General features: G+C 42.5%; 1 protein-coding gene across 1 annotated transcript; it reads right to left on the bottom strand.

Moving 5' to 3' along the window:
* Nucleotides 1-4,189: 4,189 nt before the first annotated feature.
* Nucleotides 4,190-6,073, bottom strand: c1ql2 (complement component 1, q subcomponent-like 2). The gene is made up of 2 exons (XM_041057355.1): nucleotides 5,349-6,073; nucleotides 4,190-4,911 (listed from the first exon to the last, which is right to left on the bottom strand). The coding sequence occupies exons 1-2, from the start codon at nucleotides 5,928-5,930 to the stop codon at nucleotides 4,732-4,734; spliced, it is 762 nt and encodes a 253-aa protein (XP_040913289.1). The 5' UTR covers nucleotides 5,931-6,073; the 3' UTR covers nucleotides 4,190-4,731.
* Between the last annotated feature and the right edge of the window lie 14,714 nt (nucleotides 6,074-20,787).

The raw sequence follows: 20,787 nt of genomic DNA, 5'->3' as shown, positions 1-20,787 counted from the left end.
TTATTTAACCATCTCAGCTTAGCAGCTCTTCTCTGACACCTGTCTGCACTGGTGCAAAGTTTCGATCCTGGGACCTGCTGATGGAGGTCGTGTGAGTCCCACTTCATCGTTACAATGAGCTCCACATCCTTGATCTTTCCCAGGTTGTTGTTGCTGCTGCAGATGGTGATTGAGACATCAGGGTGGTTCTTCCCTTCAGGGGCTGGTGGAAGAAGATTGCAGATTGCATCATCTCAAGCCACCCCAGCCTGACCACTGGACTCTGGCACCCAGTCTGAAGCTGGATCTCTTGGTCTGCTTGGCTGCCCCCCATTACCCAGATCGTTCCCTGTCTGTACATTAGAAGGAGTTCTCCTTAATAATCGGATTATCTAAGAAATGTACAATCTGTTGACAGTATTTTTGGACAGTGTCATGCTTCATATGAACATTTGCTGATTCACTGATGATTTTGGCTCCTCCTATTTTCTGCACTACCTACTTACTACCTCTTGATTTTTGACTGACCAGCAAGCTGAAGTCAAACTTACATATTAATTTAAAAAAGAAAAAAAATCTGTTTCCCAATAGAAAGCTTAATGTAAAACTAATAAACTAATTTCAAGATGTGAAACCTTAGTTGGTTTGATATGATGAAATCTGAAGATGATCTAAGTTAAAGGACATTTAAAAATCATATAGACCATATTAGCTAATGAATGTGAATTCTGTTGCCAACAATCACTTTGTTATTTTATTGTGACGAGAACTTGTTCTGAAGGGTTGCAGTTTCTCCAGACCTCTGAGAGGGTTTTTATCTCAATCATGTGAGAAGCATTTTCCTCATTAAGATCATCAGTTTCTGTTTGTGGGAAATGAAAATTATCCTTAAGCCTTTAATTTAGTTCACACATAATATTTCATAAATTCATATTTTACACCTTTTTTTTAATCAGATTCAGAGAACTTTATTGTCATTCCCTTTACGTTCAGGTACGTATTAGGAACGAGATTTTGTTGCACCAGCTCAGAAGATCACAGTATTTAGAGGTAGAGAAGGAAAACCACAATAAGGTACAAGAAAATTAAATTACCATAAAAAATAAGGATAAACATAAAATACAAAGTATTTACAAAGTAATAAAGTAAGTCTTTTCAGCGAGACTGTACATAGTAGAGGTTGAGGATGGTAAGAATATACACACACACACACACACACACACACACACACACACACACACACATATATATATATACACACACACAATAATAATAATAATTTAATTATTTTTTAAAGTATAAAAGTGTAAGGTAGCTACGGTTGTGGTATACATGGTATACAGTATATGCAGAATGTACAGGATATACAGAGTACTATATATATATATATATTATAGTAATTATTATAGTAATTGCACATCCCAGGGTGAGATAAATAAATATACATATAGGAATATGGTCCTTGAGAGAACTATTGTACATGTCATGGAGCAGCTGTACCAGATAAGTATTTAAAAGTAAGTATAAGTATATAAAAAAGTAAAAAGTGTAAGTCAGTGTCCTGTTGGAAGGCTACAGAGCATTCAGCAGTCTGATAGCCTGTGGAATGAAGGAGTTGTGGAACCTGTTTGTTCTTCTTCTGATGCTGAGGTACCTCTTTCCAGACGCCAGAAGGGAGAACAGTCTGTGATGTGAGTGTGAGTTGTCTCTGGTGATGTTGTGAGCCCGAGACAGGCAGCGTTTGTGTCCAGTGTTCTGGACCGCAGGCAGAGAGGTCCCGATGATTTTCTCTGCTGTCCTCACCACCCTCTGGAGGCTTTTCCAGTCTGTGGCTGTACAGCTGCTGCACCACACAGAGATACAGTTTGTGAGTACGCTCTCTACGGTGCTTCTGTAGAAGGTGGTAAGGATGGGAGGGGGAAGGTGTGATCTTCTCATCCTGCGAAGGAAGTGTAAACGCTGCTGTGCTCGTTTCACCAGAGACATGGTGTTGTCAGACCAGGTTAGTTTATTTGTTAGGTGTACACCCAAGAACTTGGTACTCCCCAGCTGAGCAGATGATGGAGGTGTGGGGAAGGAGAGGCAGGGCTGCTGAGCCTGAAGACACCTTTGCCCTCATGTATCTAAACGGAGCAAAGGGACACCGCTGGAACAACAAGCCAGGATCAAGCACAGGTAAACATGCAAGTTCAAGACTTTACACAGCAGGGCATTGAGAACAAGGAGGACCAGAACTAGTCCATGATGCTGAACCAGTTTCCACAGTTCTCATTATGCACTTCACCTCATCTTGTCAGACTGCTCACTGTTGCTCAAAACTCTGAGACAACATTCAGAAAATCAGAAAATGCATATTTAAAAACATCTGCAGTAAACATCTACATCTTTAATAATGAGTAATGTTAGCAGACTCCTTTCAAAGGACAGTCCTGCAAGATCACAAGTGAGCACATGCTCAGCAGAACACTCCCAGTATGAGCCCATGATGAGCGAACAGGCTGATCTTAAACTGTTTAGTTTGATTAACCCCTGTAAGGTTGCACAAACATCAAGCTCCAGGTGCAGGCAGGAGACTCAGGGTATCAGCTGGCTGGATGAATTACGCATGTTTACCCGTAGGATGTGATACTCCATGACTTAAGGATCTTAAGTGAGCGCTTAACATGCTGCCGGTGTCCCGCAGCCGCCTTAAGTCCAGGCGTCTTAACGAGGACGTTCATCCTGGAGTGTGTACTGAGGCTGTTGACTTAATTGATGGGACGCTCATAAAGCCAGAGGTGCTGCGACTAAACGTCATCTCAATATTTATCAGAGCAGGATTGGATTGTTGTCCACCACAAGGTATGCATGCAGAGCTGTGTGCCCACAACAGACACACACACACACACACACACACACACACAGTACTCACAGTTTTCCCTCTATTTCTTTGTGTCTTCAGTGGTGAAAGAAGAACCCAAACATTTCACTTAAGTTAAAGTATTAATACAACAATGCTGCCATGGCAACAGTGACCTTCTACTTCCTGGACTGTACAAGTAAAAGTCCTGAAATAACCACTGAGGTGAAAGTACACAAGTATTACCAGTAAGATGTAGTTGAAGTATCACATGTAATGAAATGTCCCTGTGACTGATACATGACATTAGATTGTTAGCACTGTAAATAACACATTACTTGAGTGTAATGTAGTACAGCAGTATACTGCAGTACAGTTACACAGTGAAAGGGGGTCCCTCCATAAGGTCACAGTATTATCAGAGGTCATCGGATGATCAGCGGGGAGAAAAAAGACAAAATTCTGCTTCACAAATCTGCTGTTTTTATTTATTTATTTGATCATTTTAACCTTTTTTTAATATTTACTTTAATTCTTGCGAATTTTTTTTTTATATATATAATTTTACGTCTTTGGGCTTCAAACTGTTAGATGAAACCATGTGAGACATTTAGAGGGGGAATGTCTCATTGGTGAAGGTGCAATAACTAATGTGTTTTTTTTTTAAATATGATCATAAGACAAAAAGCTTTGAAGCCACTGGTTTAGTCTTTAACAATGTGTTGTATGTTAGACGTTTATTAAATGTTACTGCTGAAATATAATGAGAGCGAGGTATAGCATTAAACGGAGATACTCAAGTAAAGTACAAGTGCTCCAAACCCATATATTAAGTGAAATACTGAAGTAATTGTAGTTCATTACCTTTCACCTGTGTAGGCTGTGTCACATGTGTATTCACACACAGTGGATCCTGAGATCAGGAGACAGGAACACAGATGAAACCTCGAAACAGTCTGATTAGAAAAATCAAATCACTGTGATATTACATTTTTTGTGTGAAATGATTTGTCTGTGGGTGAAAATCTTCTGTCTATCAACGCAAACCTACATCCTCCTGTATGACCACATGTTCTCCTGATGTCAGGGGAACATCTGGCTTCAGCTCCAGGCTACACCTTGGTGGTCTTACTGACAGCCACAAAATCCCACACCAACGTAGAAAAGATAATAATTTATTGAAATTACTGACCAATGTTTATACTGGAATATGAAGACATATAGAAACATTTTTGCAACACTGGGTGAACAATGAATTATAGCCTACAGCGTGTATATGGGTTTGCTGATTTCCATTTGTTTTTAAATAAATATATACATAAGTGCATATATGAGACACACACTTTCAAGCAAATATAGCATTACGTCACACAGTAGTGTCCTCTGTCTGTAGCCTACAGTCGTACAGGAGTGGTGATGAAGTTCGGTTTCAGTGCGCCCCTGTACAGGGCAATGATGAACAACCTCAACTCCACAAAATGCACAAAGAGAAAACGCAACTACACCTGCACTACACTGTGAATCCATCCTGTGAGGGTAGTTCATCTGTGGCACAGATTCAAAACAACTGGGGGGTGCAGTAACTCTGAGGTTATGCTTCTGAATAATTAGTTGAATGTGTTTATTATTATTATTTCACGTATTTCCAAAGCAGGACAAACCGTTGGAGAAGGCTCCATCAGCGCGCTGCACTGGAGAAATCTGTTTTTTTTTTTAATCTTTCAAAGCATGAAGCTAAATACACTGTGGGGGGAAAAACAGTAATCAATATTCTTTAAGACAAGTTAGATCTTAAGACTGATGATGGCGCTAAGTGCTTCGCAGCAGGGTGCCACCTTCCTCTGATTAAATGAAACGGAAGTTTATTTCTCTCTCATGGCAGTTCTGGGATGAAGCGGTGCGCTTATCCGATTTTAGTCCGGGTACAAAAGGAAACCGGAAAACGTGCTGTATTTGTTGTTGTTTCCGCCGTGCGCCTTGCCGCCATCCAGTTTGACATAAATCTCATCCCCGGAGTCCAGATGCAAGACGACGCTGTTGCTGGCGTAGTCGTAATTCTGGTCGGCGTCCTGCGCTATGGCGCTGGCTCGCACCTGCAAATTAAGAGAGAGAGAGAGAGAGAGAGAGAGAGAGAGAGAGAGAGAGAGAGCTTTGACCCAGCAGTATAACCCTCCCTCTACACACACGCACACGCACACACACACCTCCCCAACATGTTTAATTTACAGCACGACCGACCGAACAGAAGTGCGCGCGCAGCGCCCGAAACTACTCAAATAAAGCTCGTGACATTTCTATCTGGACTCACGGTGAAACATGTCACACATTTACTGAATGTAAACGGGATGAAATAGAACTCACACATCCACAGCACTTGTGGATTTTACATCATTTCCAGTGCGTAATTCCTCTCCATGGTTCTGTTGCGCAACGGACAGCTGACTGACACGCGAGTCCAGACTCCTCATTTATTTAATTAGCACGTGCGTGCATGCCTTGGTTTTTAATGGTTTCTATAGGGAATACTTACCTGTCCGTTTTTGCACAAGTCTGCCCACATGCTTGTCCCGTCTCCTCCGCGCATCAGCACATGATAGGTGAAGTAGTAAATCCCAGACACTTGGCAGGTGAACTTGCCGGTTGTCGGGTCGTAGTGGTTCCCCAGGTTCGTGACAACGTCGTCGAACCGTAACACTTCGTATCCCTCGTGAGGGTTTTTCAGACCCACATAAAACGCTATCTTTGCGCCACCGATAGCAGAGCCGAGCTCTCCGCCGGTCTCGGTCCGCGCTGTACCAACTATCCCGGGATAACCCGTCTTTCCCATATCACCTCTATCCCCCGGCGGCCCTCTCGGACCAGGTGGTCCCGGTTCGCCAGGCGGGCCCCTCGGCCCAGGTTTCCCCGGCCGACCCGGCTCGCCTTTATTCCCTTGAACGAAGGTCGGAGAAGGGATGGCGCTCAGGTCCTGCATGACCTCCAGAGCCGTGGCGCTCGGTTTGGGGTTGTACGGGTCACAGATCATCCGACAGGTGCCCATCATCTCGTAGTGCGCATCGGTCTTAGAAGTTTGGACCAGCAGGGGGATCGCGATGATAAGAGCCAAAACCATGACGATGCCAACCACAGCGGCGACGATTCTCTTCCTCTGGAGAGTCCGAGAAGCAAGCGCTAAAAAGTCCGTTTTGCTTTGGGACGTAATGGTGGAAGGTGGTGAGAGGGCTAAAAGCCACGGCAAAGAGAGAGTGGACCAAAACGGAATCACTCAATCCCAGGATGAAGAGAGGGGAAGGAGGAGAGAGCGAGAGAGAGAGGGGGGGGGGAGAGAGAGGGAGAGAAACGTGTTGTAACCCTAAAGCCCAGTTCACCCTGCAGCGCTGAGCGCGGTGCCACTGTCACTCGGCTTCACGCAGCTGACAGGGGAAATATTAGTTGTGGCGTGGATGGACGCGGCGGATCTCCGAGCACAAAGAGGCTTCCAGCGGTTTTGTTCGTCTGCAACAAGAGAGAGGGGAGTCGAGCCGCTGACGTAACAAGTTTAGGGCAAAGCCTGTTGCAATTTGGATTAAGACTGCAACAATAATCATGTCATCTTTATTTATGATTTATAAATCCCTCTCACGGCTTCGAGGGAATAGGATCAGGACGCATTACTGACACTTTGAATTTCTAGCAGACTGTGAGACATTTCCTCTTTTATCTTCCTCATTTACAGAAGAATCGTCTTAATGCGGGTTATGTCTTTGAGGAGAGGGGCTGAACGAATGAATTAGTTAGTTCAAATGTACAGATGCACAGTGTCCAGTCATCTTCAAACATCTGTACCTGAACTTCACTCTGGGCTTCTAAAAACCACACAGATGTCTGGTTAGTTAAAGCTCAAGCTTATTTAATGTTTATATTTATTTTCTTTTCATTTTTATATACATGTATATACACACACATATGTGAATATATTAGAGAGTTTGCAGCTCTCTACATGCACATTCAGTTCAGCTCTTTGAGTGATTCAGCAGACAGTTTTCTGGTTTTGGGTAATTGAAAACTGAAAGTCAGCTTTGTCCTCGAAAATGGACACAGCGGCCTTCATGCAGTCATTATACCTGGGTCTCAAAGGGTTCTCATCCAAGGAGGTCCTTGGCCTGATCTGACCTGATCCAGCCCTTTTAGACCACTGCCTCTTCCCCAGGATGAAGAAGGAGCTCAGTGGTCATCATTTTTGACAGTGATGATGATGTGATTGCTGCTGACGTCTATGAAGAAGGGATCTGTTGATCAGGCAGATAGATAGATGTTTTTCCCTTTTGTCTCAGCCTCTCCCTACATGAGGTGAGACTGCTGACCAGGTCACAGGACATACCTGCTAAAAGTCTATTGATCATTATGAAACTTCCAATAAAGAGTCCGCTCAGATTATAAATTCAACAACAACCGAAATCTTATGTATCTGTTCCTAACCAGTCAGATATTTTTGGTTTTATTTGTCCAGCTTTGAGATATCTGTGTCAGACATATCTGCATCCACCCCCTCCATTCTAATGGAAATCCTGACTCTTAACAAGGTGAGCAGTCTCACCAACTGCTGAACCGCTTGCTCTTGTTTGGTCTGATGTGGAGGCTGCAGCTCTTCACTTCGCCAGAGGCTAAATCCATGCTGGGAGCTGGCCTGCACAATGAGGAAATCTCTGTGAGTTTGTCATGCTTTGGCTTGACTCCTGACAGATCTTACATCATCTGGCCTCTGATTTCAAATTAATTCACGCTCAGGGGTCCCTCTCTGGAGGACACCACGGGCCCTCTGAAGCCCCTCCCCGCCCTGCACCACCACATTTAGCTCCTGGGTGAGAAAGAGCCTCTACAGTGTGAAGCATCTAAAAGTTGGCTGGTGTCAATTTTCTGTTAGCCTAATCTTTTACACAGGCACGACTTGCCTTCTGTTGTCAGGAGCAACTAATCCTTATCTCCCAAGATCCGGGATTTAACTTCTCATATCCCCTTGTCTCAGCAGGCTAAGCTAGCAGCTAACAAAGCGCCCATGTCAATTCCCTAGAGCTCCCCCTCCCTGATGATGAGTGCCAGACACACACACACACACACACAATAACAAAAGCATAGACACAACCACTGCTGCATAACGCAAGCAGATCCATGAACACAATCTATGCAGACAAGTGCACTGACACACAAACAGGAAGCCACAGAGCCCCCACAGTGTTACCACACTCCCTGATGGGCACAAATGAAATCATTCGATGTTGGTGATTAGCATCCTTGTGGATTTGAGAAAAAAAAGTTGAAATAAAACAGACTCACTCTCAGCTTGATCAATGCATATTCATTGTGTGTGTGTGTGTGTGTGTGTGTGTGCACTCTCAGACCAAAGTATTCCCCATACACAACATCACAGCCTCAAACCCACGTACTGTCATTTTGCCTCTACACAGCACCTATCACCTCACATTTCACTGCATGCTTTTTGGGTGTAATGACACAAACAACACACTGCTCCTGTACCTTCCTTTATAAGTGGCATCTAATGAAAGGGGCAGATTTTTTTAAAAAGTCTGTGTCAGTACAATGTTCATGTGCCATATTTAGTTATCGGTGGTCACTCTTCTGTTAATATTGGCTGTGAAATGATCCCTTCTTGTTGAGACTACACTGTAAAAGATAGTAGATGAAGTCCAGAGCGTCTATGACGCACAAATGAACTTGGATTAACTGCTGCCATGGCGCAGCAAGTTAAGAGTGTGGCTTTGGACTTTGGACCGGCCTGAGTTTGGAGGGTCGTGGGTTCGATCCCTCGACCAAGCGCCAAAAAAAAGATAAGAGATACGAGACGCGCCTTCCCTGCCTGGTGCCCGATCCACCCCAGCTCCCCGGGCGCCTCACTAGGCAGCCCCCTGCCCCATCGTCTCTAGTACATGTGCATGCTTGTGTGTGTGTTTGGTTCACTGGATGTGGGTAAAATGCAGAGAGTAATAAGTCAATAAAAAAAAAAAAAAGCCTCACAGAAGTACCTGCATGACCATTAGCAATTCGGAGCAGTTAATCCAGACTTATCTTCCACCTCCTCCAAGAGGTCTTTGAATATTTAAATATAGTTTATATATATAGTTTATATATAAACACGAGTTGTAGCTTGGTATAAGGCCAAAGTAACAAAACAAATGGCCTCGACTAAGTTACAGCAATGGGGAAATAAAACTGAAGATGATGATGATGATCCCACAAATCCTTGGGAAAGGAGTCTTTGTATTAGTAGAGGACTTGTTGCAGTTCTTGGCTTTCTTCATCATTGTCAAAGGCACCTGTGTCCTTCAACATCGGTCGGATTTGAGTATCACATCCAGAGCTCTGTGGAGCAAAGTTGTGATGAGTGAGTTACTGGACTCTGTATTTTCTTCATGTTACAAAAGTGGAATAAGACTGTACAAGCATTCAAACAGCAATAGCAGCAGTCTAATCACCATAGCACCACATTAAACAACACAGAGTCTTAGGTAGACTCCAAGCGTATGCACATGGTCTCCACCGGAAATATACTGGGAAAATTAGCTTAATATGGGGAAATATGACGTTCTTCCAAAATATCATGCGGAACCACTTTAATTATTCATTCGCAGATATAATCTCAGAGTCAGCATAATTTATATATATATTACCATTTCTCTTGGTTATCAGCCAAGAGAGTCTATAACCCACAAAAGTCTTCTGCAAAGAACTGCCCTAAACTTTGGTAGAACAAACAACATAGAATCAGCTATGTAAAAAGACTGAAAACAAAGGCGGCAACTTTATATTTAAAATGTTTATTACAAGCCCACTAACACACACACGACACAACATGAACTCAACAAAAGCCTAACTACACATTCAGCTATGCCATATTGAATCGATGCATGTAAGTAAAACCCAGGTTTGGCCAGGGAAGCATGCAACAGGTGAGTGAACCCCTGGAAGCGACTGCTAAGAACAGTGATGAATTCAGAGCCACATTTGGAAAGAGAAGCCAATTATTATTTCTCAGTTCACCTGCATAGCAAAGGAGAAAGGTACTTCTGTGTGTGTGTGTGTGTAACAGTAGAAGCTGAGCCGGCTTGGCAGCATCAGGAATGGGGAAGATGGCGTTGCAGCCCAGGTCTTGACGTGCATGCCCTGGGCACGTTGGACAGTGGAGGCCAGACGCTACAAGCCTAACTGTCTTACTTTTAAGACAATTTCTTAAATAACCTTATCTGTTACTAGATAATTTCACTGAACATAATTCTGGCGGTCTGATGCCCAGGTGATTACAAGAAGACCAAACATCACATCTCTAATGGTCATGGAGACATTAATACATAACTTTAAGAGACATGCAAGCTGCAGAATGAAGCGACAAATGATTGAAAACCTGCACTATAAGCAAGAATACCAGTACCAGTGTATTGCTGCATGAGCCCAAAAGCTGTCGGGGAGATGACGTGTAGACGGAACCGTGAATTCAAGTTTGTACACCGAATGAAAAGATGATTCCCAGTCTCAACAAGTTTGGCAGGAGAGCAGGAATTTTCCAGCATGACAATGATCCCAAACACACTGGAAAATGTTTTTAAAGAAGAAAAGATGAAAAGTATGAGCTGGGTCCAGTAGAACAGCTGTGGAGTATTTTTACTGCTTAGGGCTGAGCAACCAAACACCTCCAGCAAAGAGCAGCTGAGAAGAATCATGTGTGAAGAAGAAGAAGGAGGTTTGTGTACACATCTGTGAAAGACTGGTATCATCCATCATCAATCCAGGAGAATCGAACGTCATCAACAACAAAGACGCACAAACAAAATATTAAAATATGACAAGAATATCATCTCTCTCACTCATGAAGGTGACCTGCCCTTAGTTGGAGCTGGTTCTTAAATATGAACCTTTCATTACAGTTTAATTCAAATATAACTTTTTCTTGGGCTTCAGCTAAAAATAGATAAAAGTGTATTAAACTTGTTGGATTTGTAACTAGCCTACTTGACATTTTAGTGATATTAACCAGGGGTGTTCTCAGTTTTGTTGTATACTTGCATTACTTGCAAATGTTGACAGCTAAACCAGAATAAATTTGATGAGGGATTTGAGAAGATTCAGACTCAATACGTGGATTCAACACTGAATCCTGATTTGACCTTGTACTGAAACCATAACCCACTGTTTGGTCCTTCAATATGGCTGCCAAAGAGTGTTGCTTCATGTGATGTACCTGTTTCTGTGATTAGAGCTTATTTCACCTTCTTTGCAGGGATCTGTACATGGACATCTGTCTGTGCCTCAGTCCCCTTCTGCCTGTGCGTCTCCTCTATATATAGTCCTCTGTGCCTGAGGTCAGAGAACTACACACTGACACTCAGGCTGCAGCTTGTTTATCGAGTGGCCTGTTCATTAGATTCATATACTTTCAATAGACAAATGTGCTGTACGCCTTGAGGACCAAAGCTGTTGTCATACATAAAGGCATTTTACATAATCAGTTTGTCACATCTCATCGGGTAACATTTACATTCCTTTCTCAATATGCATGGGCTTTATAAAATGATCTGTAATTGTAACTGAGTACTGTTTGTACATGAAATAAATAGGATAGGACTAATGTCAACAAATCAACAACAACATACTGTACATGGGGATGATGATGTTCACCTTCTCTTGCTGAAAGCTACATAAAAAGCAGTATTTGGTACTTTGTGGGAGCTACTTGCCAACTTGATGATGATTTCTTTTTTCCAGATGTAATCTTATTTAACAAGCCATTTCCAGTCTGTAAAGAACAAGATGAATTCATTTATTTTTTGACCTCTTGGGGGCACTGCAGGAAGCTGTGTGCACAACCTTGACATATTTCCACCTCATGAAGCTGCCAGAGCAAACATGTTGGCAAACAGTCATTTCAGCTTCCATTAAGCACATAGGAATGTGATCATCCCACGGGAGTTGTGTTTGTGTGCTCCTGACGAATGGTAAATCAAAGTCACTGACTCCTGAGAAAACTATCTGGTTCTTGAGCTGCTGCATGCTGCACTATGTTCAGCTGGTCTCTAACTGTGGCTGATTTGCCTGTAAACTTTAAGCTTTAGTGTCCCTGTGGGGAAATTTGGCTCACAGACTACAGTCACTTATAGTAAATATAAAAATAATAGAACAATGATTGGAATTAAAAAAAAAATACAATACATACATGCACTCATCGCACACTTCATTTCACAGCTGTCCAATCAGCCAATCACATAGCAGCAGTGCAATGCATGAAATCTTGAAGATGCAAATCCGAAGCTTTAGGTATTGCTTATATCAAGCGTCAGCAAACTCATTAGCTTGTTGGCTGAATTTGTACATTGACTCCTGAGTCATAGTTGTTTCCAAACCATTCTTTTTTGTGGAACAGTTTTCATTCTAGCAGGGGGAGGTTAAATAAAAGCGAATGGTGACAGATAAGAAGTTAGAGTAGCTCCCTCCATTTTGGATTCTCCATCTCCCTCAAGGTGTCGGCACTGTTAACATGATGTGTCTTTTACAGTCTTGTAATAAGCTTTTAACTAGGATGTTACACTTATTGTGTACTGAAGCTGGGCTGATAATGACACTCTCAGTAACCAGTGAGGGGAGTTCCACTGCCAGAAGCTACTGATTCAGTCAGTGATATAACCCTAGATTGTGCCTCTCATGTATTCATTTACATTCGAGCCACAGAGCAAAGCATCCAATTTGGATCAGCAGCCCAAATTCCAGGGTGAACAGCTGTCTGACACTATTGGGAAAAAAAAAAAACATGAAAGACGTCTCTGCTTGCAGCTTTGAAATGAACAAACAGGTCAGGATATGCTATTAAATGATCAGGGTGCACAAACGCACATAAAGTTTTTGGTCTAGTTCTCAAGTGTTATCTACGAACTGACGTTGCTTTTCAGCACATGTTCAACAGAACAGCAACTACTTAAGTCGGCTTAACTGTCATTTAGTCTCTGCCCTGTTTTGTCAAAGATGGGAATCAGTGCAACAAAAATGTGCATAATAAGGCTCAACTCCAACTGCACGTTCCTAATACTGCACACTTTACAGTTTAATTATTTACTGAGTTGAATTCTGAAGACCACTGAATTCATGAAATAAAAATAAAAAGATCAACAGCAAAGAAAAAGAGAACACTATTATCACCAAGTACAAATTTGTCTAATTAGTCTATCCAAGCTGCGGTGGCTCTCCTGAGGTTCAGTGTAGCACTTCAGCTGCAGACTCCAGACTGCTTCAGTTCTTCACTTAAGGGCACAAAAGCAGTAAAGTGGCACTGTAATCACAAGACACCCTTAGCTGAACATCACCAGCACCCAAAGTCAAATGCTAACAAACTGTCTCTTGCTAAACTTTTGTGTAAATGTCAGTTTGACACATTTGGCCAAGAAGTGCAACATGCTGCAGGCCAAGGCTGCAGACATCAAACACAGCCACATGCCACACACTCCAGTTCTTCTGAGTGTGTGTCTGTGTGTGTCAGAGAGCTCTATGACACACACACACACACACACAAATACTTGAATTGTGACATGTGATTCTGAAAGTCCTACACTGTTGCTTTTGGACAGAAAATAATGCAGAGAAACAGTTCTTTACTGATGCAGTGGCTGACATATTGTTGGGAGGTGTAAATGAAAATGGACTGAGGTCAGTTTGGTTTGCAGCTGCCTGTCTACTCAGCTGTGGTCAAGCCCAGAGGCCCGATCTGACTCAAACAGACATAACAAGCATTTTACTGTGAAGGTCATGAAGTAATTAATGCTGCTATCTTTTTTCCAGACACTCTAATCTTGTACTGCTCATCAAGAGCCAAAAAGAAAAAAAAGAAAGACTCAGCGACTGATTGATGTGTTTGTGTCACATGAAAAGACTTCACTCACGCCACTATCTGGCCAAAGGTAAAGAATGAGCAGGTGCATATTTGTTCCTAATAAAGTTCTTGCTGAGTGTAGTCTCACCTTCAGTCTCCCATCACATAATACTCAAATGTCCACATATTTTTGGCCATGCAGTCAAAATAAAACAAACATGAATGCAATATACATGTAGTAGGGTTAGATCGTCTACCTTAAAGATCAGTCCACCTTAAGTGAGCCTGGTCAGGCTCAGATGGGCATCAGCCTCACACAAAGACACTCAATTAACAAAAGTACAGTTATGCTTGTGTGTCAAACACAGGCATCATAAGAATAACGCTTGACCAGGTACCATGTGACCTTTGTTTTTTTTCTTTCTTAAGCACAAATACATTTTCATTATCACAAAGGAGTTCATCTGTGTTTTCAGCCTGTTTGCTGGACTTTTCAGTGATATTCACTGAGACATTTTGATATTGCTTTGGGGAAATTAATTTTGTTTCTCTTCCTCAAAAGTGAGTTATTTGTGGAAATCCAGGGTCAGTTTCAAGAACTGCTCAAACTCTAAATCCACGACGTTGTTGTTTGCACGACTGTGTGTCTCCCCTTCACTGTGTCTTTAGTTGGAACATTAGCTGTGCTCCATTCTTCTCTAGGCAAAACTATGCATTTCTAATGTTCTCCTCTGTACCCAGCAGCAAGGCTTTGCCTTCAGTGGAGTTTAACATTGGTTGTGACTTGGAGGAAGGTTGCTGCAGAAAAGAACAGAAATAAAAGTTGCCACAGTCAAGTTCAACCTCCTCCTGTCCATGCAAATGCATGTCGGTATATATGGACAAGACACGACACTCAAGGTCTGGAAGAAGAAAATTATGTTATTAAAGAAATTAATGAAAAAGTCAAGACAAAAGTAAAAAGCAGTGTTTGTGTGCATTTGTGCCTGTGTCATTTGTGTATATGTGAATTTATGTCTGTGTGTATGCCTCAAGAAAAGAGTTTCAAAGAGGAGGCTGATTATGTGATCATATGCTGATCATCTCTGTTTGAGTCAGAGGGTTCACTCTAATTTGTTTCTGTGTCATGACTTTTTGGTAAACTGAGATCTGCCTTTTCTCTCTAGAGACACACAAACTAACAGAGCTGTAGCCGAGCATCTGGTCGTGATATGTCAGATATTAAAAAAAAAATGTCTACAGGTGCTGGATCAAAAAAACAAACTTCACGGCAAAAGTTAGACAAAGGATCCACGTGCTGTTCTGCTCCCAGCAGATTTCTTTTAATAAAGTGACATTTTGATCAAACAGAGATCTTAAACATTGTCAAATGACAAATGTAAAGGACAGACAATGATGTCTCAGTCCTCTGTGTGACCGAGCACGCTGTCATTACCTGAACCTAAATGATTTATTTATATTTTAAAAATTTAATTAGCACATTATGTTTGTCACATGATGACCATTGAATCATGAGACTGAGAAAGGAGAAATGATATGGATGTCAGTCCATACTGTATCATCTGTATATTATGGGAAAGCACTTTTCAGATTTTTAGGTTTGTCTGACTGAAAACATTCCTCCTCTCCACTCTGGTCCATACACAACAACTCTGTAGATGTAGGGATAAAACCCAGAGTTCTTGCTCTGTGAAGAAAAAACATTTTTCTGAAGCTCATTTGAGACCTCAGTGGTCTTTTGGTGTGTCAGAACCACACTCTGACCACCACTAAGGTTGAAATAGGATGATAGCCTTTGTTCTGTCTATTCTTAGGACCACATGTAAACAAAGTCTTGCCCATGACCCATTGCCCAAGAAGGCAGAACTTCCTCCTCTATGAAAGTGGGGTCCACTTCACTCTTTACCTTTCTCAGAGATCAGGTAGAGGTAGGAAAACTATTCTTGTGATTCTACTGTTCTATTCAGAGGGGTGATGCTGAATCGTATCCCTTTAAAGTGATATGGTTTTGCATTGTATTGTTACAAGGTAGTGTTAACATCATGCAGCCAGAAATGAGTGTATTAGCATGCTAGATGTGGCTCCACATTGTTTGTGGTACTTTCTGTTCCCTTCCAGCTTGTCTGCCACTGAAATGTGGTGAGTTACACTGTCAAATAGAAAGATTGGTAAGAACTGTGGCCCCATTGTGCCCTAGATCACTGTTCATAGTTGGTGAGGTCTGGTACATTCCTATACAATCTTGTGTGAGGGCTTGTTACACCTTTTACTGCTGTTTGCAGTCAGTGGATTGTATGTTCAAAAAGCCCCTCATGCTTGAGGGGAGCTCATTTGATGGAGGATCTGGATGATCCCTGCATTGCAGATTGTGACCTGCCTAGGGAGGAGTGTCTTTGCCAAGGTAGCAGGGCTTGCAGCTCTGTGTTGGAGTGTGGTAGAGAGGGGGAACGCTTGCCGGTCAGGCATGGTCCCAAGTGCTCGTGTGACCACCACCATGGATCTAAACAGGATCCAAAAACCTTGATGAGGAAATTCAGGCTCCTAAGCGGCATCTTCCACCCATTGATGGAGGCAGCTGAGATGCACTGACTGTTTTTCAGAGTGTATCAAAGAGGATGGAAAGGTTTTAGGCTTGTCGTTCCTCCTCCTCCTTATCTCTATGTCCTGATTAGAAATGTGTTCCTCCACCTGTGCCTTAGTGTTGTGGGGGAGAGGACATTACACATGAGGACGATGTGCTGTCTGTTTTCGTCCCTCACTCTCTTTTTCATAGTGAGCAGCAGTCAGACAGGGACAGGCACCCAGTGGTCCTCATTCAGATTCTACAGAGCCAGCCCCCATGGAAGGTGACTGGGAGGGCATTTCAAAGGCTATATTCCATCCTTGCCTTCCAGTTCTAGAGGACTACTCTTCATTGCTTAGACCATCATGAAAAAAAAGAAAACAAAAAACAAATTTGAAAGCCAATTCAGTGCAGGCTGTAGACATTTGATTGATGCACATTATCCGGTGGAAATTGGATTAGGAGACATACCACCAGTGAAGTAAACAATGGTGTCTTGAACTGCTCTAGGGCCAGCTCATGCTTCTGCCAACTTCAGATGCCCCAGGAAGGAATATGCCAAAACTGTCCATTTGATTTCGCACCCCTTCAATGCTGCTGCACATGCAGCCCAAACACAAAATGCCATGGCAATTCTATCAGCCGCCCTATGGAAGATAATTAGGATTCCAAAGCTCCGACCTATTCTGCTTTGTCAACCCATTCACAGTGTACACATGCAACATATACATGTACTAGAAGTAAAGGTTGTTCACTTGGCTCTCGTGGGCCTTTTGGCATTTATACATCGCAAGCATGTGCTGCTGTGAACAGACAGCACCTCTGCAGTGTCCCATATTAAGTCCTCAATGGCAACACTGTAGTAAGGGATCTGTTGACATGGGTTTCTCTAAGGGCAATTCAAGTCCCAAGCAAAGCAAACAGAGTGACCTACATCCTGTCCAGGATAGGGCCTCTCCCAGTGGAATGGCGATTACAACTGGAAGTGGTGTCCCGGATCTGGAGTCAAAAATTGAGTTGCCCAGATTGACCTCTTTGCCTCTGCAGAGATGACTCATTGCCTGGAGTGGTTGTCTCTAGTGGGTCATGGAGGAAGGCCATGCTCTGTCACAAGAAAGGCCGAAAGGTGGTATGCTTTCCCCCAACTTCCTTTGATTCTGCAGGTTCTCTACGTGGTCATGGTGGGTGGTGGATGCAGTTTAGCGAGTTGCACCTTACTGGCCAGGAAGGCCCTGGGTCCCAGAACTGAACCAGCTACTGTGGGGTCAGTCAACCTTGGCAACTGCCACTCTGAGTCGACCTTCTGTCACAGGTAGAGGGGCGGATTTGTTCCAGAAGTGGAACAATTCCACTCTCCTTTTCCCTCACACACAGAGCAAGGAGAGCTGCTCACATTGTGTCTAGTCACATAGGTAATTACATGCCTGTGTGGCAGATGTCTTCACTTCCTGCCAACTTCTTGAGTGCTACATTTATTATTCACCACTTTATCTAAGTGTTCAAAGATTTTGTCACATGCACGCTGCTTGCTCATAGTTGCCTGATGTCTGGGTCTGATACCACTGTCAGTCCCTCTGGGGTGCTCCCCCCCCCCCCCCCCCCCCATGGTATATTTCCATTATACTCATTGTGGCTTTTGTTGGCATCATCCTCACAGAGGACATAAATTGGATTACAGGCCAAATTTGTCCGCCCCAGTTGCCTTTTCTCCAAGCTTGGTGTCCTTGGTGTCACTGACAACTGGGTGTTAACTGTCCACATAGATTTACTGATGCCTCTGGACACATCAGCAGTGATTTTCCTGGAATAATCAGGTCTCTTAATATTTTTGATGGTGATTTATTGAGGCAATTTTTTTTTTCTTGCTATTCTTAAGAATTTCTCACAAGATCCATCAGCAGTCTGCTTTTAGAATAGGCAGTGTGGCTATTCTTCATGAGCTTGCATGAAACATATCTGTCCAGCCCGTTTCTATGTTTTATCCTTGAAGGTTTACTTAGTTTCCAATGACCTACTGCTGTATTTTTACAGCAGCAGGTCTTATCCTCATTTGTACCAGTCATCTGTGGAGTATTATTCACCTTATATATGCTCCCTTTAGGATCCATTTTCCAAAAATACACAGGGAGAGAAACATCTCAAACCATTCCTTCGTGTTGTCTTCGGGTCAATTTGACCCGTTTTCAAAAGTTAATATGCCATAACTTTGGTTTTCTTCCATACAATTGCCTGAAAATGACATGGATGGTTCCACACTATGCTCTTTGCAGGGAATATTAATTATGACTTTTTTTGTTGAAGTATGTATGTTTTATTCAAATTTATAGCATCTGTGGTCCTCCCGGGTCAATTTGACCCAGCCATATTTAGTGGTGCAGTGGGTCACACTATTGCTCTTTCCAGCACAATGAACATACACACAAACAAACAAAATTACCTCTAACACACACATGCACGCGCACACGCACATGCACACACACACACACACACACACACACACACACACCCTAACCCTAACCCACACACAACTTCAAAACTACAGATGTGTAAACCTGATTTCATCACAACTTCTGATTTACCTACATGGGGCTACACACACATGCACGCACTCACACACACATGCACGCACACACACACACACACACACACACACACACAACTTCAAAGCTACAGATGTGTAAACCTGATTTCATCACAACTTCTGATTTACCTACATGGGGCTACACACACATGCACGCACTCACACACACATGCACGCACACACACACACACACACACACACACACACACACACACACACACACAACTTCAAAGCTACAGATGTGTAAACCTGATTTCATCACAACTTCTGATTTACCTACATGGGGCTACACATGGGGCTGCACACGCATGCACGCACGCACGCACACACACACACACACACAGTTTCTCTGTTGATTGTATTTTTCTAAAGTTCAAAACAGTTTTAGGCATGTTTTGAAATAAGTATTGTGCTTCGTAAATCATATTTGTTTGGCTCCGAGCTACTGTTTGACATATGCCTGTCAGTGATCACCCAAAACACAGTGGCAAGAAAAAGTATGTAAACCTTTTTGAATTTCATGGTTTTCTGCATAAATTTGTCATTATATGTGATCTGACCTCCCCCCCAACCTTGGCAGCAATAACCTCAACCAGGCGCTTCCTGTAGCTTTGAGTCAGACCTGCGCATCGTTCAGGAGGAATTTTAGACTATTCTTCCTGGCAGAACTGCTTTAGCTCTGCCATATTCTTTGGATGTCTCATGTGTATGGCTCTCTTCAAGTCATTCCATAGCATCTGTATTGGGTTGAGGTCTGGGCTCTGACTTGGCCACTCCAAAAGGTGGATTTTGTTTTTCTGAAGCCAGTCTGTTGTGGACTTGCTCCGATATTTTGGGTCATTGATCTGTTGGATCATCCAAATACTACAGAGTTTCAGCTGACATTCTCACATTATCCTGAAGAATCTTTTGATACATTTGGGAATTCATCTTCCTCTCAATGACTGCAAGCTGGCCTGATGCAGCAAAGCAGGCCCGAATCATGATGTTTCCTCCACCATACTTTATGGTTGGAATGATTGGACTGGTGAATTTCTAAAGTCCTCACATATGCATATTCTTCTTGTGCGGAGCAAACTCAAAAAGTTTGAGTGGTTTTTATCAGTCAGAGTAGCTCTAGTCCAAAGAGTCCAAACTCGTTTTTGTAGTTGTTCTCAATGAGATGGTTGTTCTCAATGAGATGGTTGTTCTCAAGACTTGAAAGATCAGATTTTTTGTGTTATTATTTTAGGCACATTATGCAATCATTGCAATCATTGATGGGAAAATTCTCATAAGTGTATCAAAAAAAATTCTTCAGGATAATGTAAGAATGTCAGCTGAAACTCTGTAGTATTTGGATGATGGACATTTGGATGATGATGGAAGGACAATGACCCAAAACACCAGAGCAAGTCCACAATAGACTGGCTTCAGAAAAACAAAATCCACCTTTTGGAGTGGCCAAGTCAGAGCCCAGACCTCAACCCAATACAGATGCGAAATGCAATAGAATGACTTGAAGAGAGCCATACACACGAGACGTCCAAATATGACAAAGCTAAAGCAGTTCTGCCAGGAAGAATAGGCTAAAATTCCTCCTGAATGATGCGCAGGTCTGATTCACAGCTACAGGAAGCGCCTGGTTGAGGTTATTGTTGCCAAGGCGGGGTGGGGGGGGGGTCAACCAGTAATCAATTCCATAGATAGGTCAATTTGACCCGGGAGGACAACAGGTGTGACTATTTGCTGCCACTAAAAAATTTTAAATGGTTTCAAACCAATATCCTGACTGAACTCTGCCATATACCAGTCTGTGATAATGCATCAACATATGTGCCTCTGATCATAACTACAGTCAAAATAATTCGTAATTTCTGCTTTTTTTTACTCAAAAATGAGGTATAATTTCATGTAAATTAGGTCTATTATACAATACATTACAAAAATAAGTGTAAAATATATGTTTATGTGTTGGAAACAAGTTCACTAAAAAGGAG

Source organism: Toxotes jaculatrix, chromosome 15 (genome assembly GCF_017976425.1).
Source record: "Toxotes jaculatrix isolate fToxJac2 chromosome 15, fToxJac2.pri, whole genome shotgun sequence".
NCBI lineage: Eukaryota > Metazoa > Chordata > Actinopteri > Toxotidae > Toxotes > Toxotes jaculatrix.
This window is presented reverse-complemented; position numbering and strand designations above follow the sequence as displayed.